The following is a 24,433-nucleotide window of genomic DNA, read 5'->3' on the forward strand; positions in this document are numbered from 1 at the left end:
TATGACTTGCATCGGTATCTGTTAGAAATCGTTATAATACCGACATGGGTTGTGAATGCAATAACTCCAACGCACTTGAACCGATTCTGTAACATAAAAAAACTATATAATATTGTCTCGGTGTTGATGAAATCATTTTTCATAAATCATTTGTTATGTAATAATTTATGCCAAAATCATTAATTCATAAAGACATACTAATGATATATAAATTAGAAACTTACACACATGAAAAATTTACTAAGCAAATAAACAAATTGAACAAAAACATTACTAAGCATTGCTATGAATGTTCCACAAATGCTCCACAAGGTCAGCTTGAAGTTGGGTATGTATTTCTCTATCCTGAATGCGGATGTATTGGTTAACAAAGTCTTGAAACTCACGAGTTCGTAAGTGCTCCAGTACTGGCGTAGGAGGACCATCTTCAGCTTGATCATACATGTATGTAATGTCAGGTTGAACGTGTAAATGTCGTTCATCTTCAACAATCATATTGTGTAAGATTATGCACACCAACATTATATTATGAAGTGTTGAACGTTTGAAGTAGCGAGCTGGCCGGCGTACTATTGCAAACCTTGCTTGAAGAACACCGAAAGCACGCTCAACATCCTTTCGGCAAGATTCTTGCATCCTTTTGAAATGTCTAGCCTTATTGGTTTGTGGCATAGGAATTGTTTTGACAAAAGTCGCCCACGATGGGTAGATACCGTAAGCGAGATAGTAACCAATTGAGTAATGGTGATCATTGACATAATAGTGCACTGGTGGGAAACGTCCTTGAGTTAGATCTGAAAACACAAACGAACGATCCAATACATTGATGTCATTATGAGAACCCGACAATCCGAAGAATGCATGCCAAATCCATAGGTCATACGATGCGATAGCTTCTAATATAAGTGTTGGTTCGTGAATATGACCGGTGAACTGCCCCTTCCAAGCGGATGGACAATTCTTCCACTTCCAATGTATGCAATCAATACTTCCTAACATTCCGGGGAAGCCTCGACTTTCACCGATAGCCAACAATCTCGCAACATCATCGCTATTTGGGGATCGCAAGTATTCGTTTCCAAAAACAGATATCACTGTTTTCACAAATTTCTTCATAGACAACACCGCAGTGCTCTCTCCGATTCGCACATACTCATCCAAAAGGTCGGCAAAGACACCATATGCAAGCATTCCTAACACAGCTATAATCTTCTGAAGTGAAGATAATCCCAACTTTCCAGCTGCATCCATTTTTTGCTGAAAATAAGGTTCATGAGCCTCTAATGCAGACTGGATGCGAAGAAATAGATCACGTCCCATTCGAAATCTTCTTCTGAATCGGTCATGAGGATAAACCGGATTCTCAGCAAAATAATCATTGAAAAGTCGGTTGTGACCCTCAATAAAGCCACGATCGATGTACAATCGAGGAGTACGTGATGCTGAGGCCCTCATCCTCTCCAACCTCTGTTGCTCTGCTTGGAATATGAGCATCTCCTCTAACTCTTCATCAGAGGAAGAGTCGAAAACAGATTCTTGAAACCATTTTTTAAAAAATGAACTCATTTGATTGTGGGAAAGATGATAGCAAACGCAACAGAGTTGAAATTTGAGAATAAAAATTAAGGAAACAATTGTTGTAAGAAACAAAATGAGGTTGCCTTTATTTATAAATTTAGAAATATAGCCGTTGAGAATATAGTCGTTGAGAATATTTGCTTTTCAAATATGATCGTTAAGAATATTTGTTTTTAAAATATAACCGTTGAGATTATTTGTTTTTCAAATAATCGTTAAGAATCTCTCTTTTTAAAATATAGCCGTTGGAAATATTTTTTTTAATTTATTATAAATTAATAAATATTTTAATTTATTAATTATTATCTTTTACTATTATATTTTTATTTTTATTAATATTAATTATTTTGTCTAAAATTTTAAAAACTGTAATATGTTGTGTTAATATTTTAATCGTTACTTGAAATTATATAATATATATAAGGAACAATAAAATAAGAAGAAATTAATATTTTAATGTTGTAGAGATTTGGAATAGAGATACTGATGCAGTTGTTGTTGAATAGAGAATCTGTAAACTGTTAAAAAGTGGTATTTTGTAGATAAAATAGAGAATCTGTTAAGAGATACCAATGTGAATGATCTTATAAGGTATGGGTTGGATTTGCTTAGAGGGTGAATCTGAAAACAAGATTTGAATTGACAATAAAAAATAATAAATTTACATTGGGTAGTAAAGTAATTTATCGGTCTACTCACCCTTATGTATGCCTTCATTTCAATCAATCTTGGATGTCTAAGCTATTAGCTATATTATCAGCTATTTATGCATTCATTTCAATATCTGTTGAGGGAGAGACGTAATACGACAGCGTGTCAGTATACCTCAGAACAGTTTCATACGGCACCGTTTCTCATCCAGCAGCAGTTGATGACTCATTGACTTGCTTCATGCCTTCGCGGCTTCATCCCGTGCGACGTCGTTTTCCTCCTAGGTAGCCTCGCCTCCGCGGTTGGGAAGGGACAGTTGTTTTTTTTTTCTTCTTTCTTCCCTTCAAATCATGCCTGTCGCTCTTGTCCTCTGATGTAAAAATACATCTATTAAATGAATCAGATTCAATTTCTTGCATTCCAAGGAACAAAATTGGCCAACTGTTTGACAATTTATTAGGACAAATGCAATGGTGAAGTGGTATTGGGCCAATAAAGATGTTGTCTTTTGCTGATGTGGCTGTATTGTAAAATGTATTTTGCTTATGTGGCTGTATTGGGATAAGTGTTTTGCTGATGTGGATGTATTGATATTTAATGTTTTGGTGTAGTTTTGTTGTGGATAATATGGAGGAATGAAATGTTGTTGGGTTGGGTGGAAAGAGAAAGTGTGTGGGAAGAAAAAGTGTATAGAAATTTGTGTTTTGCTGATGTGGTTGTATTAGAATACGTGTTTGACTTGACTTTTTGTGTAATAGAGGTGGGACCGGGCCAACAAAAATGTTGGCCCAATAAATTGTTTTTTATTGCATTTGCCCTTACAATAATTTTGTACATTAATGGTATGTCTCTACTACCCATCATCACCTTCTCTCTATATAAAGACAACACTTTCCTTTTATATTCTACGAATCCAAGCCAACCACACACCCTTTGTCTTCATTGAAGAAACACCTTTCGCAATGTGTCATCTGGGTTCATCCCTTGCTGGCATGATGCTCATTTGGGTTATTTTTCGCGATTATTTCCCTTTCCAAATCCGTGGATTCAACGAAAGATACTTCAATCAATTGATGTATCTAATATACCCATATATCCAAATTTCATTCCCTGAACTCACTGGCGACCGAATGACGCTCAGTGATGCTTACCGTCAGATTGAAAGCTATCTTAGTGCCAAGTCAACCAAGCAAGCGAAGCGTCTCAATGCCGATGTCATTAAGGGGAGCCAGTCTGTAATTCTAAGCATGGATGATCAGGAAGAAGTCGTCGATGAATACAATGGCATCAAGCTGTGGTGGGTTTCAGTGAAATCTACTTCTCAAACGCAGTCATATTCTCAAGGTAGATCAGGAGAGAGAGAGTGTTCTACAATCTCACATTCCACAAACGTCACAGAGAAGTCGTCACAGGATCGTATATTGAGCATGTGTTGAGAGAAGGCAAAGCCGTTTTGGCCAGAAATAGGCAGCGGAAGCTGTTCACCAACAATCCTAGCTATACTTGGAGCTATTACAAGGCAATGAAGTGGAGTATGTAGTGTTCCAGCACCCTGCCTCGTTTGATACTCTGGCTATGGAGGCGAAGAAGAAAGAAGAGATCAAGAAGGACCTCATCAAGTTCAGTCAGAGCAAAGATTACTACGCCAAAATGGGTAAGGCGTTTAAGCGTGGTTATCTTCTGTACGGTCCTCCAGGAACAGGAAAATCGACAATGGTCGCGGCCATGGCTAATTTGTTGAACTACGATGTATATGATCTTGAACTGACCACGGTTAAGGACAACATGGAGCTTCGAAAATTATTGATTGAGACACAGGGAAAGTCTGTAATCGTGATCAAGGACATCGATTGCTCGCTGGATCTTACTGGTCAAAGGAAGAAGGGAAAATTCGAGGATCAAGAAAACAAATATCAATCTCCTCAGAAGCGACAAGAAGTAATGGGTGAGAGCAAGGTCACTCTGTCTGGCGTTTTGAACTTTATTGATGGGCTTTGGTCTGCTTGTGGGGGTGAAAGAATAATAGTCTTTACGACTAATTTCGCCGACAAGCTTGATCCTGCTCTAATCAGAAGAGGAAGGATGGACAAGCACATTGAACTGTCCTATTGTCGTTTTGAAGCATCCAAGGTGCTGGCGAATAATTACTTGGGCATTGAGTCGCACCATTTGTTTGCAACGATTGGGCTGTTGTTAAAGGAGACCAACATGACTCCTGCCGATGCTGCTGAGAATTTGATGCCAAAGTCAGTTGATGAAGATGATGTGGAAATTTGTTTGAACAGATTGATTGAGGCCCTGGAGATTGCAAAGGAGGAAGCAAGAAAGAAGTTTGAAGAAGAAGCAGCGTGGTTGAAGGCCGAGGATGAGAGCTTAGCATCTGTGCAGGATTACATAAAAGAAAATGGAATTGCAGAAGGAAGTGAGGGAAAATGAGGTTTCTCTTCATAAAAGGTAGCATCTGTTAAAGATTAGCACATTAGGTTCCGGGGTTATTGAAATGAATTAGTTTAGTTTATGTTTTGTCAGCAACTTTTATCAATCAAAATGGTGCCTTTAAGCAGTAGTTCAACTTGGTTCTTCAATTCATATTTTTAACTCTCAATTGTTTATTATTCATAGGGGTTGGCATTGGGTCGGGCCGTTCTAGAAATATGAGGCTCAAGCCCAAGCCCAAGCCCAGATTAATCATTCGGGCTTCTATTTGCTTATCTTTAACATAGAGCTTGAAGCAAGTGTTATTGGTTCTAAAAGGGTTATTATTATGTGTTCATGTTCTGTATTTTTTTTATATTGGGACCCTTAAGAGCTGTTTCCTTCTCAACGGCTACCAAGCATATACACCCAAATCACCAGTCTAATAACAAAGACACACCAATGATGCTGGAAATTTGGCCTAAAACAAACATGGATTTTGGCACGCCCAATGCTAAACTCAGAATGAGCACAATCACATTAACAAAAGCAATTGATAGAAATGCATTAATCGCGAAAACTCTCTTTCATTCCATCTTCTGATGAAGGGTTGATCATAACAGTTACAGTATATAAAAAGGAACAAAAAAGAAATGAAAGAGAGGGATACGATGATGTATGATGTGTTTCAGTCACGCATACCATGTGTTTTGGCACAAAATCTACCTGCTTTTATGCCTCTGAACCACAGCATTCTTGTTTCCGCTAAAACAATGACATACTGGTTACCTCACTGTATTTTCTTTCCTCTAAAGGATGTAATCTGAAATCTGTCTCTGTTAGTCCGTTGAGATGAGGCGAGGCGTAGCTTCTATCAGATGTTTAGGTATTATCACTTGCACTGTCTTGGTCGAAAGTTATTAGCAGATAACAGAGAGCTGATCAAAGTTTCCAGCCTTTGCGCTCCAGGTCCAGGTCTAAGGATCGTGGTATTACCAATTACAGAGCACGGTTCAGTGCCATTTTCTCTAATTCCTATGCACCAACCACCAGGAGTAGGCACTCCTGGACCGCGAGACAAAAGCTCAGAATCAACTTTGTCAAGCACTGGATCGTCTTGGCGGAACTTTCTGGCAAATGGTGCGTTACTGTCAACCATCTTTTGCATGTCGTTAATGTTGAGGTGGTGTGGATGCTGCTTTGGAGGGTTGTCCCATGATATAAAATGAAGGTCACTATTCACAGTCGTGTTACGGAACTCCTGAGCATTACACATGACAGTGTGGAAATAACCTTCTGGGGATGATAAGAAGTTTGCATAATACATGAGAACTAGTCGAGGCAGATTGTCCCAGCCCCATAGGCAATAATCAATAAAAGGTCGAGAAAGTACCATCCAGGCAGAACCTATAAAGAAAACATATACCTGTTTATGAAATCCATCATAGTTGTGAAGCGGTTGAAGAAATACATATTTCAATACTTAATTGCAAAGCAGTTGAACCAATTCACGCATCATTGAGCACATGAGCTCATATGAGAGAGTGGTAATGTGTCATCACACACTGGATTGGTTAGTGCAAGAGCAATACCGAATATTTGGTAGTATTTCAAAGTAAAGCACTTTAATTATAGTCATTGGCCGGAGGACCAGAACCAAATCCATGTGTTGGTCATAACCCAAGGAGGGACTCTAAAATATTGCTCCAAAAATTGTTCCTACCACTCAGCAAGAAAAGTTACCATCCAGGCCAGTTCATGTTGACTGCAATTATTTCTAGCTTATTCTCCCAACAAAAGAAATTGAATTTAATATTCTTCAAGATAATATCTACAAAGCGTCAGCTATGACAAAAATAGAACTTCTAAACCCCGTGTTAAAAGAAATATAGGGAATCGCTAATTGCAAAATGTAATTTGAAATAATATGTTCACAACAGAGAAGAGGAGGTATCACAAGTTACAATTACTAACATCATGGAATTCACAATGCAACACATATACAGATAAACAAAGATTTAAACACGTGCATGGTATGACGAGAATTTTAAATTCCTTTTTTTTCCATCTCCAATGAAATAAGTAATGAACAATGTTGTCTCTAGCATGGACAATGAAAATGGAAACCTGATACAATTCATATGTCTGAGATTCTGAATACAAGGATAACAAGAATGAGGCATGCATGTTCAGTTTCATAGGCTATGAAGCAGTTTAGTCCCCATTGTTGTATACAAACACTAAATGAAACTACAGGGTGCTGGTAGCAATCAATGGATTTTCTGTTAAGGAAGATAGTTTAGTTAATGCACGCGACAAGTATGCAACAGACTCATGGACAACATAGATTGATGACAGAAAGAACTCTCAGTCAATTTATTCATGCCAAGAACCAGCCAGAAGTGGTCATCAAAGTCAGAAGAAGACAAATGTCCCATCTAAACTGTATTCTGAACTCTCGAAATATTCAACAAAGACTGAAGAAATAAAAAAATAAGCATTATTATTATGTTGGGGAAAACACAGGAGAAAGCAATTTAGTTCCATCACCACAATATATATACACGCATCAAAGCAATTTCCTATGCATTGCCTGTCAACAACCCAAATGTTGTACAGGGCAGAGCTTTCATTTCCACCTAAAGTCCAGATCAATGTGAAATTACCAATGCTGTTATGTGATCAACTTTACCCAAGTTCAAATTTACCCAGTAGAGAACAAGCTTAGTAACATTCATCAATTTTAAATCAACAACAAAGAACAGATTGAACTTTGTTCATTATTAACTGTGCATCTCTAGTTGGCTATAGTCAGGGGTCACCAACAGAGCAAATTGAATCATTCAAGCCAATACGACACAAGAACACCAACCAAATGAAAAGAAAAGAGAGAGATACTCTATCAGAAACTATCAACAAAATGCATCATACAACGAGCATACGAGTTCACAAGGCTTAAGCAATCAGCAGCATTAAAGGGATGCTGGGTTGACATTCAGGCAGAGCAAGTATAGGAACATTTATATATTAAACATTAAGAAGTTTCCTGTCTAAATTGGTTTCCAAACAAAACATGTACCCCTACAGAACTAAGCTCAATTCATAAAGATTTCTAGTTCTGAAGATAGTATGTACCTGTAAATAGTTTGAACGCTGTAGGCACGCTTCTCCGTTGTGTCACCCAGAAAACATCAGCCTTCTTATCCATATACAACCCTGGATCTACGATTATCGGCTTTGCCCTCTGAAATCTACTCATTTAGAAACATAGAGTAAATTTAGGCCAAAAATGGAAAAACAGATGAACATATAACGCAAAAGATTCTAACAAAAGTCAAAGCTCAACTCACTCTTTCCAACCAATATTACTCGTATGATCAATGAAATTGAGATCCCGCGGCAAGTACGAAAATGTGTGCAGCAGATCTAATCAAACAGGAATCTTATGAGGAAAAAGATTCGAAATTGAAAACCTACGTGAAAGATAAACAAGCTAAAAGCCATCTACACTCACCATCCTGAGTGACGAGAGGATAATCAGATGCGCTAAGATTGATGAACCAATCCCAATCCCCACCCTCCTTGAGCAAGATCGAGGCGGCTTGCAAAGTATTAGCCACCATTGTTGGTCCCCTGTAGGTCACCAAATTCGCCTTGGTAATCATCTTCACATTCCCAAATTTCTGGAAAATCGAATGATTCTCCACAAAATTCTGCAGATCGAGCCGCTCATCCGGCGGCGACTCCCGGTCCAAATGCACAACATACCGATTACTCGGATGATAGAGCGCCAACAGAGTCCGCTTCAGCATCACACCATCACCTCTAGAACCGGATATTAGGTACGCAAACCGAGGCGGTGGAGGTAAAGTCGAAACTGGTAAAGACTTGAGCTGGGACTCAACGAAAACGGAACCCGACCCGGTGATTGAGCGGTAGAACGGAAGAAACGGTGTACCGTCGGATGAGGTTAGTGTGGTGAGGAAGAGAAGGAAGAGAGAGACCAAAGACCCAATCGCTATCGGGAAGATCCATTTTCGTTCCATGGCGTGATGATGCCTCAAGTGCATATAAAAACTCTTCATTTCATCGACACAGAGAAGGCAAGAAATGGAGAGGCTTTTAGCTTCCGGTCATGGTGGTGGTTGTCACCTTTTTAGGTATAAAAATGGAGAGGTGCGTGAAGGAAACGGTGAGTGAGATTGACTACTACAACGACACTCGCTTTTATACATTATGCTGCCGTGACGATGGGACTTCTCTGACCCCCATTTTTCTTCTTTGGAGGTTCTGGTTCAAATACCGGTATTAAGTAGTAGGAAGTTCACCGTAGATTTGTCGGTTTTTGTCATAAATTTAATCGACCAGTTAGTTATTGGCGATTTAATCGATTTTCTTCGATTTTTCGATCAATCATCATTAATATATATTTGACAATAATCAATCAAACAATCGATTTATCGATCGGTTTAATTTGAGACAATCCTTTTTTACAACCCTATTAAGTAGTCAAATGATCATTTCTTAGTGAGATTGAGCAGCGTCACTTGTTCTTTTTTTCATCCTCCTTATTTTCTTCAACATAGACACATCATTAGTTTCAACAAAGTTAGGGATTCAAATATAAACATCTCAGTAGTGTATGACATGCATTTATTGAGTGCGGTGATATTATAACAAGGGACTCATTGAAAATCACATCTAATGAATACATCGCACATTGATGGGATGTTTATAGGATAGTCATTATTAAGATCTTTATCATTTTTTGCATTAGTTTTGTCAAATATTAAATACATATGATTTCTGAATGCAGGCAATGAATCTGGAAGCTAGATATTAAGACAAAAAACACAGATGTTCTCAAAGAAGTAATCAGTATGTAAAATAGGTTATTTATTATGGGTTTGTTCTCGTATTTATTTTGATATTCCCTAATTGGTAATTTAGCGGTTTATTTACCAACTTAAATCTCATTTTTGGGTAAATTAAATTAAGATTTTATCTCACATCGGATTGACATAACTCAACAGACTAACATATAAGCAAAGATTCAGTCTCTCGCACAACTAACTTTTTTCTGGGCCTAAGACCTAATGGGCAACGGTGATGACTCAAGAAAAACAAAGTTGTGCAAACGTTTAACCCAAAACAGACAATATTGGTTTATACTATTTGGGTTCGATTTTTTAACATGTTGTCAAAACTAAGACTTGGTCAATTTGAATATTACCTATACCTGTCAATTTGTTGGATCCGATATAACTCAATCCACAAGTGCATCAGAGTAAAGATTTTATCCCAAAGTAAAGTTTTAGTCTTTCTCTAACAACCAACACATTTTCTAGACCTAAGAACTAATGACTTTATCTCACATCACATTGTCATAAGTCAACCGAGTGACATTTAAACAAAGTTTGAATTCCTCTCACACAACCAACTTGTTTTATGGATCTAAAAATCAATGACGACGGCTTAAGAATAACAAAGTCACACGAGTATTTGGTCCAAAACATACAATATCGGTTTATAGTGTTTGAGTTGAATTTTCTAAAAATAAGATATTTTTGTAATTACATATTATATGGAAAATGACTCCTCAGACAATCAATATCCAATGAGCCTAAACATGAGTCAATACAACTAATTGCCTAATTAAATGTCTACCATTTCATACTGCAGTCCACTTATGGGCCCCCAACTTCATATCTGATTGGTCTCTCAAGTCTCACTGTCTCACCTATAGAGTTTGCAATTAATGCGTACATTCGCTAAAAACATTTTCACACACTGTAATATGGTGACACCATATATATAGAAAGATAGGGTGACAAAATCCAGGTTAGATTTCGAATGTAGTTAATTGATCAAATATAGATTGATTTAAATCCGGATAATAATTTAATCAGGTTAGGGTCCAGATAAGTAAACTAGACAACATTTTTGTTTTTGGATTTGAATCCGATTTTAAACCGGACAACATTTTTGTGTTTGAACCCGAATTTCGAATATATAATTTATATCCAAACTTGATTTTATTTGGGTCGAATAAATTCGATCATTTAGATCGGATAAAATTTTGCCACCCATAGTCAGTGATAAAGAGATGATGTAGGCAACAGATATCACGATAATGGTCCTTCAATAAATAAGATAGCATATGACTATAGATCATAATCAAGGGGATCACAGGGTACTCAGGTCAAAATTTAATGAAGTAATTAGCAAAAGTCATTTGATTTTCAAAAAGAAGGTAGATGGATAGATATATATATATGATGTCTATTTGACTACTAATATATACACATTAATGTGCACTAGAGACTTGACTAACAATGGTTAGAGCACTTGTATCGTATCAGTTTCTTTTAACAGATTCCTTAAAATACAAATAAAATGTCACTTTTATCTATTTTATAGATTCCTTATCTAACAAACATTGCATCAGATTTCCTATCATATTCTCTACTGCATTAAAATAATATTTATTTCTCTTTGCTTTATTTATTTTATTACTATAAACTATTTCTATTTAAAATAATCAATTAATTCCATTTAAAACAATAAATTAATGTTATTAAAAATTAGAGAAGTTTAACTTTTTTTTTGGGTTTGATATGGATGAAAAGAGATGTTGTCGGAGAGATAGGAGGAGATGAGAGAAAAAAGTGATGAGAGAAATAGGAAAGAGAAAGAGAGTAGTGAGTCGAGAGAGAGAGAAAGTTACGCGAGAAAAAGAGGAGAGAGAATGGAAAGAGAGAGAGGAGAGAGAAAAAGTGAGGAGAGAGAAAGAGGATTGAGGAGAGTGAGAGGAGATAAGTGAGGAGAGAGGAGGGAAAAAATGAAGAGAGAGAAGACATGGTAAAGTAATAAAAAAAATATTATTTTATGTTTAAGGAAGTGAATAATAATTATCTAGATATAGAGAATTACTGTTTATGTTCCGTAAATGCGGAGCTCTATTTTGATAAATTCTCTATAGTCGTTTTCTATTTTATAAACATATCCATATGGGTAAAGAATCAACGGTAAAGAATGCTAAAAAAAAATTAAAAAATTGCACATATGGGTAACCGCCAGGAGTATGTGTGCTACTGGTACATATTTTAGGTCAACTGGCAAAGATCATATTTTCCAACTAATTGGCCTGGTGGCCTAACTAGGTTATAAGCCACTTAAACACAAGTCACATAATGATGCATCACCTAACAAAACCTACCCTTTTTTTAATAACCGAGAACGATAATATACAACTTTGTGCTTTGGGCATTAGCCTAAATGTCGGCCGTCGAGGCCGCATGTACAGAAGTTTGATAACAAGATAAGTTGAGTCAAAGCTCAGTGTATGACCACAATGATATTGCTCTCTCATAATCGAACTTAGGAATTCTCAAGTCCATACAATTTGATTCCAGAGAAATTCACAAACTAGACTATCACCAGGTTGTGTTAACAAACCTACCCGCCATGCCGCTACCTAAAAAATTGTTGTCCTGCTCTACTCTTTCTGAAGGAAAAAAAAATACAAAGAAATAAAGCCCTATAAAGTTCAACAGCTTTTCTGCATTTTAGTAAGCTAGGATACCACAATAACTTCCAGACTCACAGGCCATACAAACAGAGGCTCTTGGTGCACCTTATATAAAACCTTCACAACATTGGACTTTGGAAGTAGGCAATGAAGAGGTATCTTATTAGCTCATCCAGTTGGACAACCAGGTTGAATAAATTTCATTACAAAACCAGAGTACAGAATATGATGAAGACTTAAATACCAAATTACATTACTTTATTAATTACTGAATTATGAGAATTCAATAAAATTTACATCTTTAAAATATTTAGAATGATAGAGAACTAAACATATGCTACATAGTATAGGGCAAACCTAGCGAAAGCAACGATGAAGAAGTGAAGCGCAGCGACACTATGAATGGCTGCCTCAGACTTTTCAGTTGAGGGAAAAGGGGGAGGAGAAGAACTTGGAGTAGTTGTTGAAGTAGTAACATTTTCCTTTGAACAAGTGTAGTTGCACCGACTAGGACCAACAATTCTATACACTCCACTGCTCGCTAAAATGTAGACGTCCTTCCTGTTATCTTGACCTAAAGAGAAAACGAAGCCCAATGAGGGAGCGGAATTTCCTCCTTCCATATCACACTGGATAGGAGAGTCGCGAGCGCAACTCACAGGAACCCGAGTACCGGTGAAGTTGCCACTATTTTCTGGGATTTCTGTGCCCGCCCAGATGGTATCAGCATATAAATCTGAATAAAGATACCTGAATCAAAATGTCATAGCAGCATTTTAGATTATAGATTATATAACAATGCTACCGCTGTGCATGAACAACGTGCCTTCCTTATCGAACTAAACTCTAGGAGTTCAACGATCAAGCTTTCATAAGCATGTCATTTGTATTCTAGGAAATAAATATTGGACATAAAAGTGAGCAGAGAATCTAGCTGACTCACCGTCCATTCAAGCACGGATCGGTTAACGACCGATAGAAATAGCCACCTGTAATTGAAGCAGATCCTTGAGAGTTGTTTACATCAGAGTGGTTGTACCCCATTACAGGGAAGATTGGGTCTATGGAACTGGCTGATGTATTGCCCCCAGGAGAATTTGGGGGATGGTATCTATATGGGCCCTCATAAACACGCCAACCATAGTTACCACCCTTGGTGATAATATCAACCTCTTCATATGCGTTCTACAAAACCATATCCGATTCATCAGTATTGTTAAGTATGACACTAATATAAAGTTAATGAGGTAGCACAAAGGATAATAGGCATCATGCATTTGAAAGACCATCTATCAGAATCAAGATACTTCAAACTGTGGGTATGCTTGACACTAAAGAGTAAAACTAGCATTGTGGAATAAAATACACTACATTATACATAGCTTCCAGAAAAGCAATCCATTAAAGATTTTTACTTTATAATTGCTTGCCATAGATAGCTAGCAACAGTGGAAAATCTACCAACCTGACCAACATCAGCACACATAAAGTAGGAAGGTCTTTCTGAATCAAAACTGCATCTCCAAGGATTTCTGAATCCTAATGCCCAAATCTCAGGCTGCAATTCATTATCTTCAGCAAATGGATTATCACTAGGGACCGAATAATTTCCCCATAAACCCAAGTCGCTTATTGTCTTCGCACCTGCATAGATACAGAAGTGAGATGGTCATGTGAAAGTTGCTTCATTAAGCTGGCATGCAAAAAAAAAAAAAACTACAAATTCATAAGAAGGATGTTCAACCTAACTACCAAATGGGAAGATACAAGAACCCATATTATGGTATCTGACTGATAAAAGAAAATCTGAATGTGTTATAGCAAGACTTGAATTGCAATCCTTAAGCTTCCAAAGTTGCAAAGCACTATGGACTATTTTGAGAAAATATATCTCACACACCGGAAAGATCCCCCCTTTTAGCAGAGTCCAGAACAAACTCAACAAGGCTAACATCAGCATCAATCTTCGAGAAGTTGAATCAAGAATCAAATCCATCATGCCAAAAAGTTACATTGAATGAATTGCTGGATTTCAAATGATCATTGCACAAATATTGAAAGAACAAAACCCCACTCGCCTAAAAATCTTCAAAGCTTTTGCACAAGTAATAGTGTAATACGATCATCACTGAAAGAATGTCATGAACTCTTCAGCCTTTAAAACAACAAATTTTCTCATGAATCCCATCTAATATTTTCTTCAAGTACAGCAACTAGATGCCCTCATGTGAAACTACGCCAATGCACACAAAAAGATGAAGCGCCAGGGGGGGGGGGAACTGGAATCCAAATGTCGTAAAAAACGAATTACTCAGAGGATATGACTGAAAAGAATAAAAAGAAAACTAAAAGCTTGTATTCATTCTGGCGAACATATTTGCGGCAATACTCACTTGGTATGCCATCTACGTCAAGTCTCAAAATCTTTCCAAGCAGGGATTTCTTGTTTTGTGAGAAATTATAAGGATCACCACTACCTCCACCATCACCCATCATAAAATATAAATAACCATCTTTAGGTCCAAAGAGAATCTGACCACCATGATGTGAAGTAAATGGAAGACCCATGGTGAAAATTCTTCTAACCTCCAGTTGTTGGGCTATAGTTACCTGAATTTAAGTTCAAAACAGAATTAATCAATGCTCTAAATGGCAGTCATGGGAAATGAGACTAGAAAGCCATCAGGACTTTTACCAAAGAAGGATTTGATGTGCTACCATTAGCCGTAAACTCTGCTATGACACTGTGATATTGACATGGCTGTGCTCCATTGTCAGGACTAAGTTTTGAAGGATCACATCCCACCTCAGAGTTGCATGAACATCTTCCTGAACATTGTGGCCATTTGACCTTATCACAGTTAAAAGAAGCAAAGAAACGACCATTTCGCTCAAAGCTGGGATGAAATGCTATACCCATCAATCCTAACTCAGAATCAAAATGTACTTCGTCCGTTAAATCGAGAAAAGGATTTGATTCATCAAGTTTTAAAATTTCTCCAGATCCCTGGGTAGGAACAGTCACCAACCAAATCTTTCCTGCCTGGTTAGCTAAGAAGACACGATCTGAACCATCAGGATGGCCCACCATGTCAAGGTAGGATCCATTCCCAATTTTCTCAAGGCAAACACCTGTTGGTGGACTTGGACTCTCAGAGTGATTCAGTGACACTGGTCCACCATCAAAACACACTGATCCAGCATCTGAGTCCCCGCCGAATTCATCACAGAAAGTAATTTTTTGCCAAAAATCAGTCAGCTTGGAAACAGAATTATTCACTACTCCAACTTCACCTCGTAGCACAAAAGGAGAATTTGAAATAGATATATTATGGCATTCATCCCAAACTTTTGAACAAAACTGAGTTGTAGAAAGTTGCGACTCAGTTGAGTTGGCTGAAGCAGAGGAATTACACAAAACAGGAACCGATCGTGGTACTGATTCAATGTGGTATAGCTCAGCTGAAAACTGGTCACATTTCTGTGGAGCACAACATTATCAAATTTGTTAAATCAGTCGGAACAATAAAATGAGATATGAGCATGAAATTATAGAAATTTTGTCATACCCCGTACGACAAAAAGAATTCTGTTATTATTAGGCTTGAAATGCCCATGTCAGCACTGGGCAGCAATGATAACGTAAATTAAGAAGGGTTGGTTGGCAGCCAGCCAGTGAAAACCTTTCCAAACCCTTTGGCACTATCGCAAAAGAAAATAACTATTTTCATCTATGGATTTATGTAAGCAAACTCAGATTATTTGGGATAGAGGATTTAATGATGATAATGATGGATACTGCTAGCATACCGCAATGAATTCCTATATGCAACTGTTCTTTAGATTTGTACCATGTCATTGATTCAATAGCAACTGGCTTATTACACATTTAAAAGAAGATTATCCATGGAAAATCAATTTTACTTCAATTAACTGCGTAAATTCAAAGTTGATGGAACATCTCATAATATAAAGGCAAGCAACATCGAAAAACTTACCGAACAAAGGACAGATTTCATAACAGAAGAACAACCAGGATCAGAGATATTCATTGCCTTTAATTGATTCTGCAGTTGTAGATCGTCAGTAGAATTACAGCAAACACTTCCATTGTATTGACAGAACGCAAGAGGAGTCTCTTGACGAACTGGCACTCCTGTATCATTAAAATCAAGCACAAAATCAAAGAATGTTTTGAAAGAACATTGAAAATAATAGAAAAATGAGGACAACAATGAGATTAAGTGATACTCTATTTGATGGTGATTTGCTAATTACGTATGCAAAATTTGAAGAAATATCAAACAGATACTTAACAAGCAACCAACTACAAGGCCACCTACGTAAAGTGGTGCAAAGGGGATATGACAAAGAAAACTCCATAAGCAACAACAGGACACTGAGGTTGAGGATGAAAACAGCAACACCATCCATCTCCCCGAATTTACAGTCAAAAACTAATACCCATCACCATTCTATGATCCTCCCAATGCAATTAAAAAACACTGTCAAAGGATGAGAAGAATTGAGCAGATAGACAAGAAATGAGACTCTAGACAGCAATAGGCTTTGTGGGTGTTGGAAAACTCCCAATAAATACCAACTACACATTTCAACTGGTTGAACATCAAATAAAACAAGACCCTCAAACCATTCTGTACTCTATAGTGTTCATATTCAATAAATTTGTCGGTCTCCACAAGGAAATTTGCGTTTTATAATTCATTCCCATTGATTTGATACAAGTGAATCTCTTTATCATAATTAACTAATAGGGGTGGCAATGAGAAACATATCCACTTGACCAATAAAATAAGTTTGAAGTAAACAAACGATAAGTTGCGCAGACTTTGAAGCAGTCCAAAGCCAAATAAATATAAGAACAATAGAAGGGATAGGGAAAGCAAAGTCAAAATGGCATACCGAAGCAACTCCCATTTCGCTACGTTTCCCTTTCAATCGAGAATCCAATATAATAATAAAGGTGGGAATTGAGAAAGTAAAACGAAGCAGGGGAAAGGAGAGGAGTAAATGCAGGCGTCTCTGCCTTTGTTGACTCTTGTATAGAGACCAGAGTGAAAGCAAGTTGAGATTTGAGCTTTTTGAAAACAAGAGATCATGTGCATGGCCATGGTGACAAAGTGTGAGAGATGAGGCCCACGAAGGCATTAAAGAGAAGACTTTTTTAGGCCCATCAGCTTAAGCCCACAAGGGGAGGCCTTGTAGGGCTTTAAAGGAGAAAAGAAAGGGGAGCTTTCGATGCATCCCGACTTTTTCTAATTACACCCCTTGTTAAATAACATCCCTAAAATTTTTTAATATTTTTAATCACACCAAAAGTAACCAAAATTTCAGACAATTATGAAATACACCCCAAGCCCTAAACTAATTCACTAACAGCTAAGCAGTCTTCAATCCCAAAATCTCCGATTTGATTTCACTTTTCATTCTCATAAAGGTTAAGAAAACCCGTTGAAATTCATAATATCTACACCCTACATTGAGATTCAAACTGAAGGTCTGCCACAAATAATTTCTCCGATGGAAATAAGCTATAGGAGGAGAAGGTTTTGGACCGATTTAAAAGGTTGGGATCAATTGACTTTATGTGAACTTTTCCTCTGATCATGACATGGTGCTAAATCTTGCAAATTTAAACTTGATAGATCTCAGGTAAGCTTTCAAACGGAGAGAACATAGAAGTTAAAAGGCTTTCAATGAAATCAAGTTCAACGATTTTCATCCGTGATCTGGGAATAGGTTAGGGGTTTGGGCTTCAGCGAGCTTGAGAGAGAGGTTGAACAAGGTCAACGCAAAATCAAAGTGAGTCTGGGTATGGTTAATAAAATTCGGGGTGTGACTAAAGTTTTCCGAAAAAAAGAGGGCAGATGGAGGGCCGCGCAACAAAGTAAGAAAGGAGGAGAATAGAGAAGGAGAGGCGCTGGCGGCAAAGAAAGAGGAGAGACACACACCAGAGCTGGCAACATATTTTTCCAGGCAAAAATTCTTCGTAAGTTAACCCCCTTTCGACCTTAACCTAACACAGAATGAAGAAAAAGTTGATACAGAGAAGAGGATCTTGAAGAACAAGCTTTTCTTGTATTAGTCCATAACTGCCTTACAAAAGCAAACAAGTCTGTTATTATACTAACCTTGAACTCCCTATCTGTCCTATGCTTGTTGGCTTGATGTTGCATCCTTTCTTGTGCTAACTGGCCAACATATCATCTCTTTCCAGTAATGTCTTCTCCGGTACATCCAATTTTTTTGGAGTCCTGAGGTCATAGGAAATGACATGGTAGTGTTGTAACTCCATTCAACCCAAGATTACAACTGCAAGTCTGCAACCGAGGTGAACGAGTGACCTTAAAGCTTTTTGAAAACAAAACATCCAGTGAATTCAGAGTCATTTTTTCGATTGGACGTAGTGGATAATGCAATTTCTGACAAATTTGAAGAAGAAAATTCAAGTGACCCATTGGAAGCTTGTCTAGCTCATGCCGCCAATATTGAGCATGAGCATCATCAATGAAGCATTACACTCCAGGGAGATGGCGTCTGATCGATGTCAACCTCACATTCACCCCACGCTCACCTCACCCTCACACTCATTCAATTATGAATCAAATGCATTGTAAGGTAATTTGTTTCGTTTCGGCTTCTTGTCTTATTGGGCTGAGCTACATCAGTTGGGCCTATTCTTCATCAACCCTGTCCACAATACTTTATTCAAAAGGCACACATAATTTAAACTTTTATTATTTTATTTGTGTAATATCTTTATATTTTGTTAAATATGGCTCATTGCTAATACTTAATGTCTTTGTTGGTAAATTGACAGCATATGCACGGTTCATGTCTAATTTTATTAAAGAGAAGAGAAGGGGGATAGGAAAATGCACAAAGAAAGGACAAACTACAACCAGGCCGGCGTGCCAAACGAATATCCTCTAATTAGTTGTAGCTGGCCAGGGGTCAACCCTTCACCATTTACTTGATTTCTCAATCTCAAAGCCTGCATCTAAGTTGTAATTAGCTTCCATACATGACCAATGGAGTTACCAAACAACAACATCTCCTTCTATGTATGCTCGCATTTTATATACCCTCGATCTACACACACACAGAGACATGCATACATACATACATACATATATATATATATACGCGCTTCAAGTATTAATGGGTTTTGATTTGTTTTGTTTTTGTGATGATCAGAGCGAAGGTCTTGGGCTGCCATATCTGCATGCATATCTTGATTCCTTGGGAGCCAACATCTCGCATGGTGCAAACTTTGCCACGTCCGGATCCACCATACAACTACCGACTAAAGCTTTCCCAGTGCCCGGGGGATACAGTCCATCCTATCTTGGATTACAGTATGACCAATTACAAGAGTTCAAGCTCAGATCACATGTTATCCGACAAAAAGGTCCATCTGCTAATCCTTTTTTGGGTAGTTTTTGGGTGAAATTAAAAAACAATGTTATGAATCAAGTTTGTCTGTGTTTGTAGGTGGAATATTTGCAAGTTTGGTTCCCAAAGAGGACTATTTTTCAAAGGCTTTGTACACGTTTGACTTCGGTCAGAATGATATTAGCGTAGCATTAGTTTTGGCCAACAAGTCTGTACAAGAAGTTAAAGCATCTATTCCTAATTTCATCAATGACTTTGTTACAAATATAAAGGTACGAAGCTATACTCATTTTAAATGGAATTTCAAGCTCATTATGTGACCATGTGTATACGATTCGCATTGAGAAGCTCCTATACATGCTGGCCTAATGACCCAAGTTTAGATTCATATCGGATGTCCAAATGACAAACTTGTATATATGATGTCGTTCTCAATTATCAAAAAAAGTAATCAATAATTGAGATATAGTATTTCATTTGAGTTAATTGAAATTCTAATGTTTGTAGGATGTATACAACTTAGGAGGAAGATCATTTTGGATTCATAACACAGGACCACTAGGTTGCGTAACTTCTGCTTCGGAGCTCTCTCTTTCAGCCGATAAGGACAATGTTGGTTGTGTAAAGCGTTACGATGAATTAGCTCAGTATTTTAACTATAAGTTGAAGGAAGCCATATTGCAACTAAGGATAAATTTTTCGGATGCTGCTTTCACTTATGTTGACGTCTACTCTGTGAAGTACTCTTTGTTTGAAGATCCAAAAAAATACGGTAAGCAACATGCATGCATGCAACTGTACTATTCAAACATCAGTGATGATAGGGATCTCAGCAGTTGGTATCTCAATTATCTCAGTAGCTGAGTTGTAAGCACAAGATTTCATGTGCATTATATGTGACATGTGAAGTTCACAAATTCACTTTGACCATATGGTTCCAACTCAGTAACTTGGATAACTGAGATGCCAACTGCTGAGATATTTTATCATTTTCGTTCAAACATAAGAACATAATACAAATTGAAGTTTCTACCTTTTCTTTTCATTTTGGTACTTAGGATTTGAGCTTCCGCTGAAAACATGTGTGGCTATGGAGGCATGTACAACTTTACTTTTGGTTTTCCATGCGGATCACGAACGATACTAGCTAATGGCACAAAAGTACTTCTTGGTTCATGCGAAAACCCTAATGTTCGGGTAAATTGGGACGGTGGACACTATACAGAGGGAGCTAGCAAATTTATTTTCGATCAAATTTCAAGCGGCATATTTTTAGACCCACCAATTCCCTTGAGAATGGCATGCCACAAGACTATAATGCCTAAGTAAGTGATCATATGTACTAGTTTTTGTATGGTCTCATCTGAAACATGTTCATCGTAGCCCATTTGGTTGTTGAAGAATTGTAATGCATGGTAATTGGAATCCTATTCTATTACAATGTTTGTAATAGAATAGACTAACAAAGATGTAATCAAATTACGTATTGTATTCAAGTATTCCTATTACTTTATTTAACAAATCTCAAAAAGGAAATTGCACCCTTGTCAAAACCCCGAATCTAAACACTCTCTCGCGATCTCCATGGCTATTCTTCCTTTCTAGTTCACGATCCATGGCGATTGAAGCTCGTCTTCCTTTCTGGTTCGTGATCAACTGCCTCTGCCCTGAGATTCCATCTTGATGGCACCACACTTCGCTATCTCTCCGTCTACACTGGCCGCATGGGGAGTACCTACAGGGTTAGCTCCGACAAATAGTTGGGTTGGGTTCAAATGAGTATGGACTTAACGGGTGCGGAGGCTAAGCTGTGTTTGTTTCAAAACGGGGTGGGTCAAGTTGGGTAGCTAAACCGGTAAAATCTCGGCCCGACTTCACCTCAAGGTTCGAAACTCAAGATCTCGGTAAGCACACTTCCCCACCACACTTCGCCATCTACACTGGCCTAGTTGGTTCTAAATATTGGAAGTCTATAAAGCGTGGTTTGTAAGATAGAGACTTGTATAGTTTTCAAGATCAAATTACCATCTTTTCATTAGTCTCATATCGTTTGATAAATCGTGAACTCCACATGCTCCAAATGATCCATATGAAATTGTGTGCGGCTATCTCAATATTTGAGATAGTTGGGACAAAATACACTAGGATCTATAAGACCGTTGATATCAAATTCCCATCATTTCCTTTGTCTCATGTCATTTGATAGACATTTCTAATACATAACAAGTATGAAATTGTGTGCGGCTATCTCAATATTTGAGATAGTTGGGACAAAAAACACTAGGATCTATAAGACCGTTGATATCAAATTCCCATCATTTCCTTTGTCTCATGTCATTTGATAGACATTTCTAATACATAACAAGAGGACTTGTAAGGGAAACAGATAAAAATGTGTGACACTTGGGCTGCTTACAATGTTGATTTTACTTACATTATATTATGAAACCTGTTGTGTAACAAGGTCTATTGTTTCAAATTGTGTAGTCTCTTTCTCTCATTTTTAATCCAGATGTTCAAGATCAAGTTTTTACCCTTTTCAGTAAATAATGATCAAGTTACAGATGGTTCAAACATAATTTGATAAAAAATGTTAGGGATCCCAGTCATCCCAATAATTCATTTTGTCCATTGATTGTTGTAAGCATAGGGGCCCACAAAATATGGTGATTGAACTAGAAAGCGACATGCAGTTGTTGGGATTACTGAGATCTCTATCACTTTTGTATTTGATAAGGAATTGAACTGTTTGCCCAAGGTGGACTCTGGCTATGTTGAACCATACACTAAATCAAGGTGGTTCGTAGATTTGAACAAATTTTAGAGTGAGTGAGTTGAAATCCTATCTTTTGTAACCTTTCTCAAATTTTAGTGGATTGTATAGACTCAAGGTTTTCTCCCATTTGGATTTACTCATAAAAATTGTGATGTTCGTTTATTATTTACTTATTCCATACGTTTTCATATAATTGATTAACGATTTTTGTGAGCACACAAACTTTTAGAAGGGCGCTGCCTAACTAAGGACCATTAATTAGTGTATCGTATTCAAGGTTGTCAAAATTGAAATTTTACATGAGGATCGAATCGTAAAATCGTAATATTTTACAAATTTTTGAAAATACATGTAAATTATTACAATAACTTATTTCTATTCAAATAATTATTTACTTACGAACATGTCAGGTCACAAAATTGTAATTTTTTAAGTCCTCCAAAAAAAAAATGAAAAACCTAATCCACAATAATTATGTTGTAACTTGTACTTTATACGTTCAATTCTAGATAAAGTATGCATAAAAACAACCAAAAAAAAAAAACTATTTGTATCCCAAAAGAAATCATTCCCAATGGAATAGGCGAACAACATATCACAAAATATGAACATGTTTATGTACACTCCATCAACAAGATAGATACAAAACATAGAATACTTGTAAACAGAAGTGCATCTAGTTATAAACTTATAGTAACTTAACCAAAATAAGTTCCATAAACTAGTGTTCATCTTTGCTCCAATGTCAATCATATAGTTTATCAAAAGTTCAAGATAAATGGAAGATCAAATAATATTTGCACCATTTCCCACATCCACCCAATGACACCTTGCACGTCAAGAATGTCCTTGTTTCAAGCATTATCCTTTTCATTATTTCCTTTAATGTCTTTATCAACGCAATCGTTAAGATAAATATCATTAAAAAAACAATCACCAAGATCGATCCAAATGTCTTAAGCAGTATGGATGCTCAGGCCTATTGATGGGTATGACTGGTGCATTTTTTTTTTTACTTAATTTAGGTATTTTTACTTAAATTTTATCTAAGTGTGATCACAACCGAATAAAAAGGCCAAATAGTAGAACTTGTTTAATTTTTTTTTTCTTTCTTTCACGGATAACCAATTCAATTAAGTACGAAAACTTGACATTATGCCAAAACCCTAAACCAAATCCGAGTCTAACTTCAGCGGCTATATATATGTGTGTGTGTTATGTGTACGTTATAAATAAAACTTAATTTCGCTCTATGGAGCTCCCATGCAGCAACATCTCCCTCTATGTATTCTTGCTTAGCTTAACCAGCATTTGGAATCCCATCTTGTCTTCAGAAGAATGTGATTTCCCTGCCATATTTAACCACGGTGACTCAAATTCGGACACCGGGGCCTTCGCTGCGACTACCTTGCTCCCTCCCCTTACCCTGCCTTTCAGAGAGTCATTCTATCACAGGCCTAACGGGAGGCTTTCTAATGGACGCCTCCTCATTGTATGCTCGCATTTTACCCGTACATAGACACAAACCTAATGTTGTGTTTGAGGGACCTAGGCGTATACAAGAGTAGGGTGAATTGTGTCTCCAAATTTCAAATACGAATCCCCTAGTTCACTTAACAATAAATGTGTACCAATTAACACCACACAAACAAAATTGGTCTCTAGTTGGTCCACCTAATTCAATTTCAAGCAATGCAAGAATGTGATAATAATGTAATATGATGCAATGCAATCCAAGACAATATGTATATCACTATGATTCACGGTCATAATTGAAATTCAAACTAAATAGCCAATTAGATCACCAAATCACTCAAGCATAATGAATATACCATATTGGGCAATCAAGAACAATAAGTGTAGCTAATCAATCAATCATCGACGTTTTCGGTGTTCCGAAGACATTAATTCAGAATTTTAGTGACGAGATTTCAGATCCAAGGGGGTTTGACCTCTCTCGTTTTCAGGGTTGTCAAGATCCTGTTGTAGATCCAAGTTGTAATATGTGTTTTTTTCTATTTAGTTATTGTTACCCGGCTTAGGCAGGTAGAGTCGGCTCGTTGGAC

General features: G+C 37.2%; 3 protein-coding genes and 2 pseudogenes across 4 annotated transcripts; 2 read left to right on the forward strand and 3 right to left on the reverse strand.

Moving 5' to 3' along the window:
* Window positions 1-273: 273 nt before the first annotated feature.
* On the reverse strand, window positions 274-1,566 carry LOC120010555. The gene has a single exon (XM_038861339.1). The coding sequence runs from the start codon at window positions 1,564-1,566 to the stop codon at window positions 274-276; it is 1,293 nt and encodes a 430-aa protein (XP_038717267.1).
* A 1,502-nt stretch (window positions 1,567-3,068) lies between these two features.
* Window positions 3,069-4,678, forward strand: LOC120010556 (annotated as a pseudogene).
* A 519-nt stretch (window positions 4,679-5,197) lies between these two features.
* Window positions 5,198-8,931, reverse strand: LOC120011361 (beta-glucuronosyltransferase GlcAT14B-like). Its single transcript, XM_038862461.1, has 4 exons — window positions 8,159-8,931; window positions 7,995-8,070; window positions 7,780-7,895; window positions 5,198-6,051 (listed from the first exon to the last, which is right to left on the reverse strand). The coding sequence occupies exons 1-4, from the start codon at window positions 8,727-8,729 to the stop codon at window positions 5,537-5,539; spliced, it is 1,278 nt and encodes a 425-aa protein (XP_038718389.1). The 5' UTR covers window positions 8,730-8,931; the 3' UTR covers window positions 5,198-5,536.
* Window positions 8,932-12,335: 3,404 nt separating this feature from the next.
* Window positions 12,336-17,220, reverse strand: LOC120010044 (HIPL1 protein-like). Of its 2 annotated transcripts, none has more exons than XM_038860727.1 (7): window positions 17,099-17,220; window positions 16,174-16,331; window positions 14,871-15,656; window positions 14,569-14,785; window positions 13,641-13,819; window positions 13,119-13,360; window positions 12,336-12,925 (listed from the first exon to the last, which is right to left on the reverse strand). In XM_038860727.1, the coding sequence occupies exons 2-7, from the start codon at window positions 16,225-16,227 to the stop codon at window positions 12,502-12,504; spliced, it is 1,902 nt and encodes a 633-aa protein (XP_038716655.1). In that variant the 5' UTR covers window positions 16,228-16,331; window positions 17,099-17,220; the 3' UTR covers window positions 12,336-12,501. The 2 variants fall into 2 exon arrangements, with proteins under 2 accessions (XP_038716655.1, XP_038716654.1); XM_038860726.1 differs by lacking the exon at window positions 17,099-17,220 and adding an exon at window positions 16,519-16,907.
* Window positions 17,221-19,357: 2,137 nt separating this feature from the next.
* LOC120010557 lies at window positions 19,358-20,920 on the forward strand (annotated as a pseudogene).
* The last annotated feature ends 3,513 nt before the right edge of the window (window positions 20,921-24,433 follow it).

Source organism: Tripterygium wilfordii, chromosome 12 (assembly GCF_013401445.1).
Source record: "Tripterygium wilfordii isolate XIE 37 chromosome 12, ASM1340144v1, whole genome shotgun sequence".
NCBI classification, from domain to species: domain Eukaryota; kingdom Viridiplantae; phylum Streptophyta; class Magnoliopsida; order Celastrales; family Celastraceae; genus Tripterygium; species Tripterygium wilfordii.

What these genes read in the sequence shown, in the direction of transcription:
- LOC120010555 (XM_038861339.1), bottom strand. Translation starts at nt 1,566, where the DNA reads ATGAGTTCATTTTTTAAAAAATGGTTTCAAGAATCTGTTTTCGACTCT.
- LOC120011361 (XM_038862461.1), bottom strand. Translation starts at nt 8,729, where the DNA reads ATGAAGAGTTTTTATATGCACTTGAGGCATCATCACGCCATGGAACGA. An exon ending in TCCTCTCGTCACTCAGGATG is followed by an intron (nt 8,071 to 8,158) that starts GTGAGTGTAGAT and finishes CTGTTTGATTAG; the next exon opens with ATCTGCTGCACACATTTTCG. An exon ending in AGCGTTCAAACTATTTACAG is followed by an intron (nt 6,052 to 7,779) that starts GTACATACTATC and finishes TTTTCTTTATAG; the next exon opens with GTTCTGCCTGGATGGTACTT.
- LOC120010044 (XM_038860726.1), bottom strand. Translation starts at nt 16,609, where the DNA reads ATGGATGGTGTTGCTGTTTTCATCCTCAACCTCAGTGTCCTGTTGTTG. An exon ending in TGAAATCTGTCCTTTGTTCG is followed by an intron (nt 15,657 to 16,173) that starts GTAAGTTTTTCG and finishes TGTGCTCCACAG; the next exon opens with AAATGTGACCAGTTTTCAGC. An exon ending in GATCCGTGCTTGAATGGACG is followed by an intron (nt 12,926 to 13,118) that starts GTGAGTCAGCTA and finishes ATTTTGATTCAG; the next exon opens with GTATCTTTATTCAGATTTAT.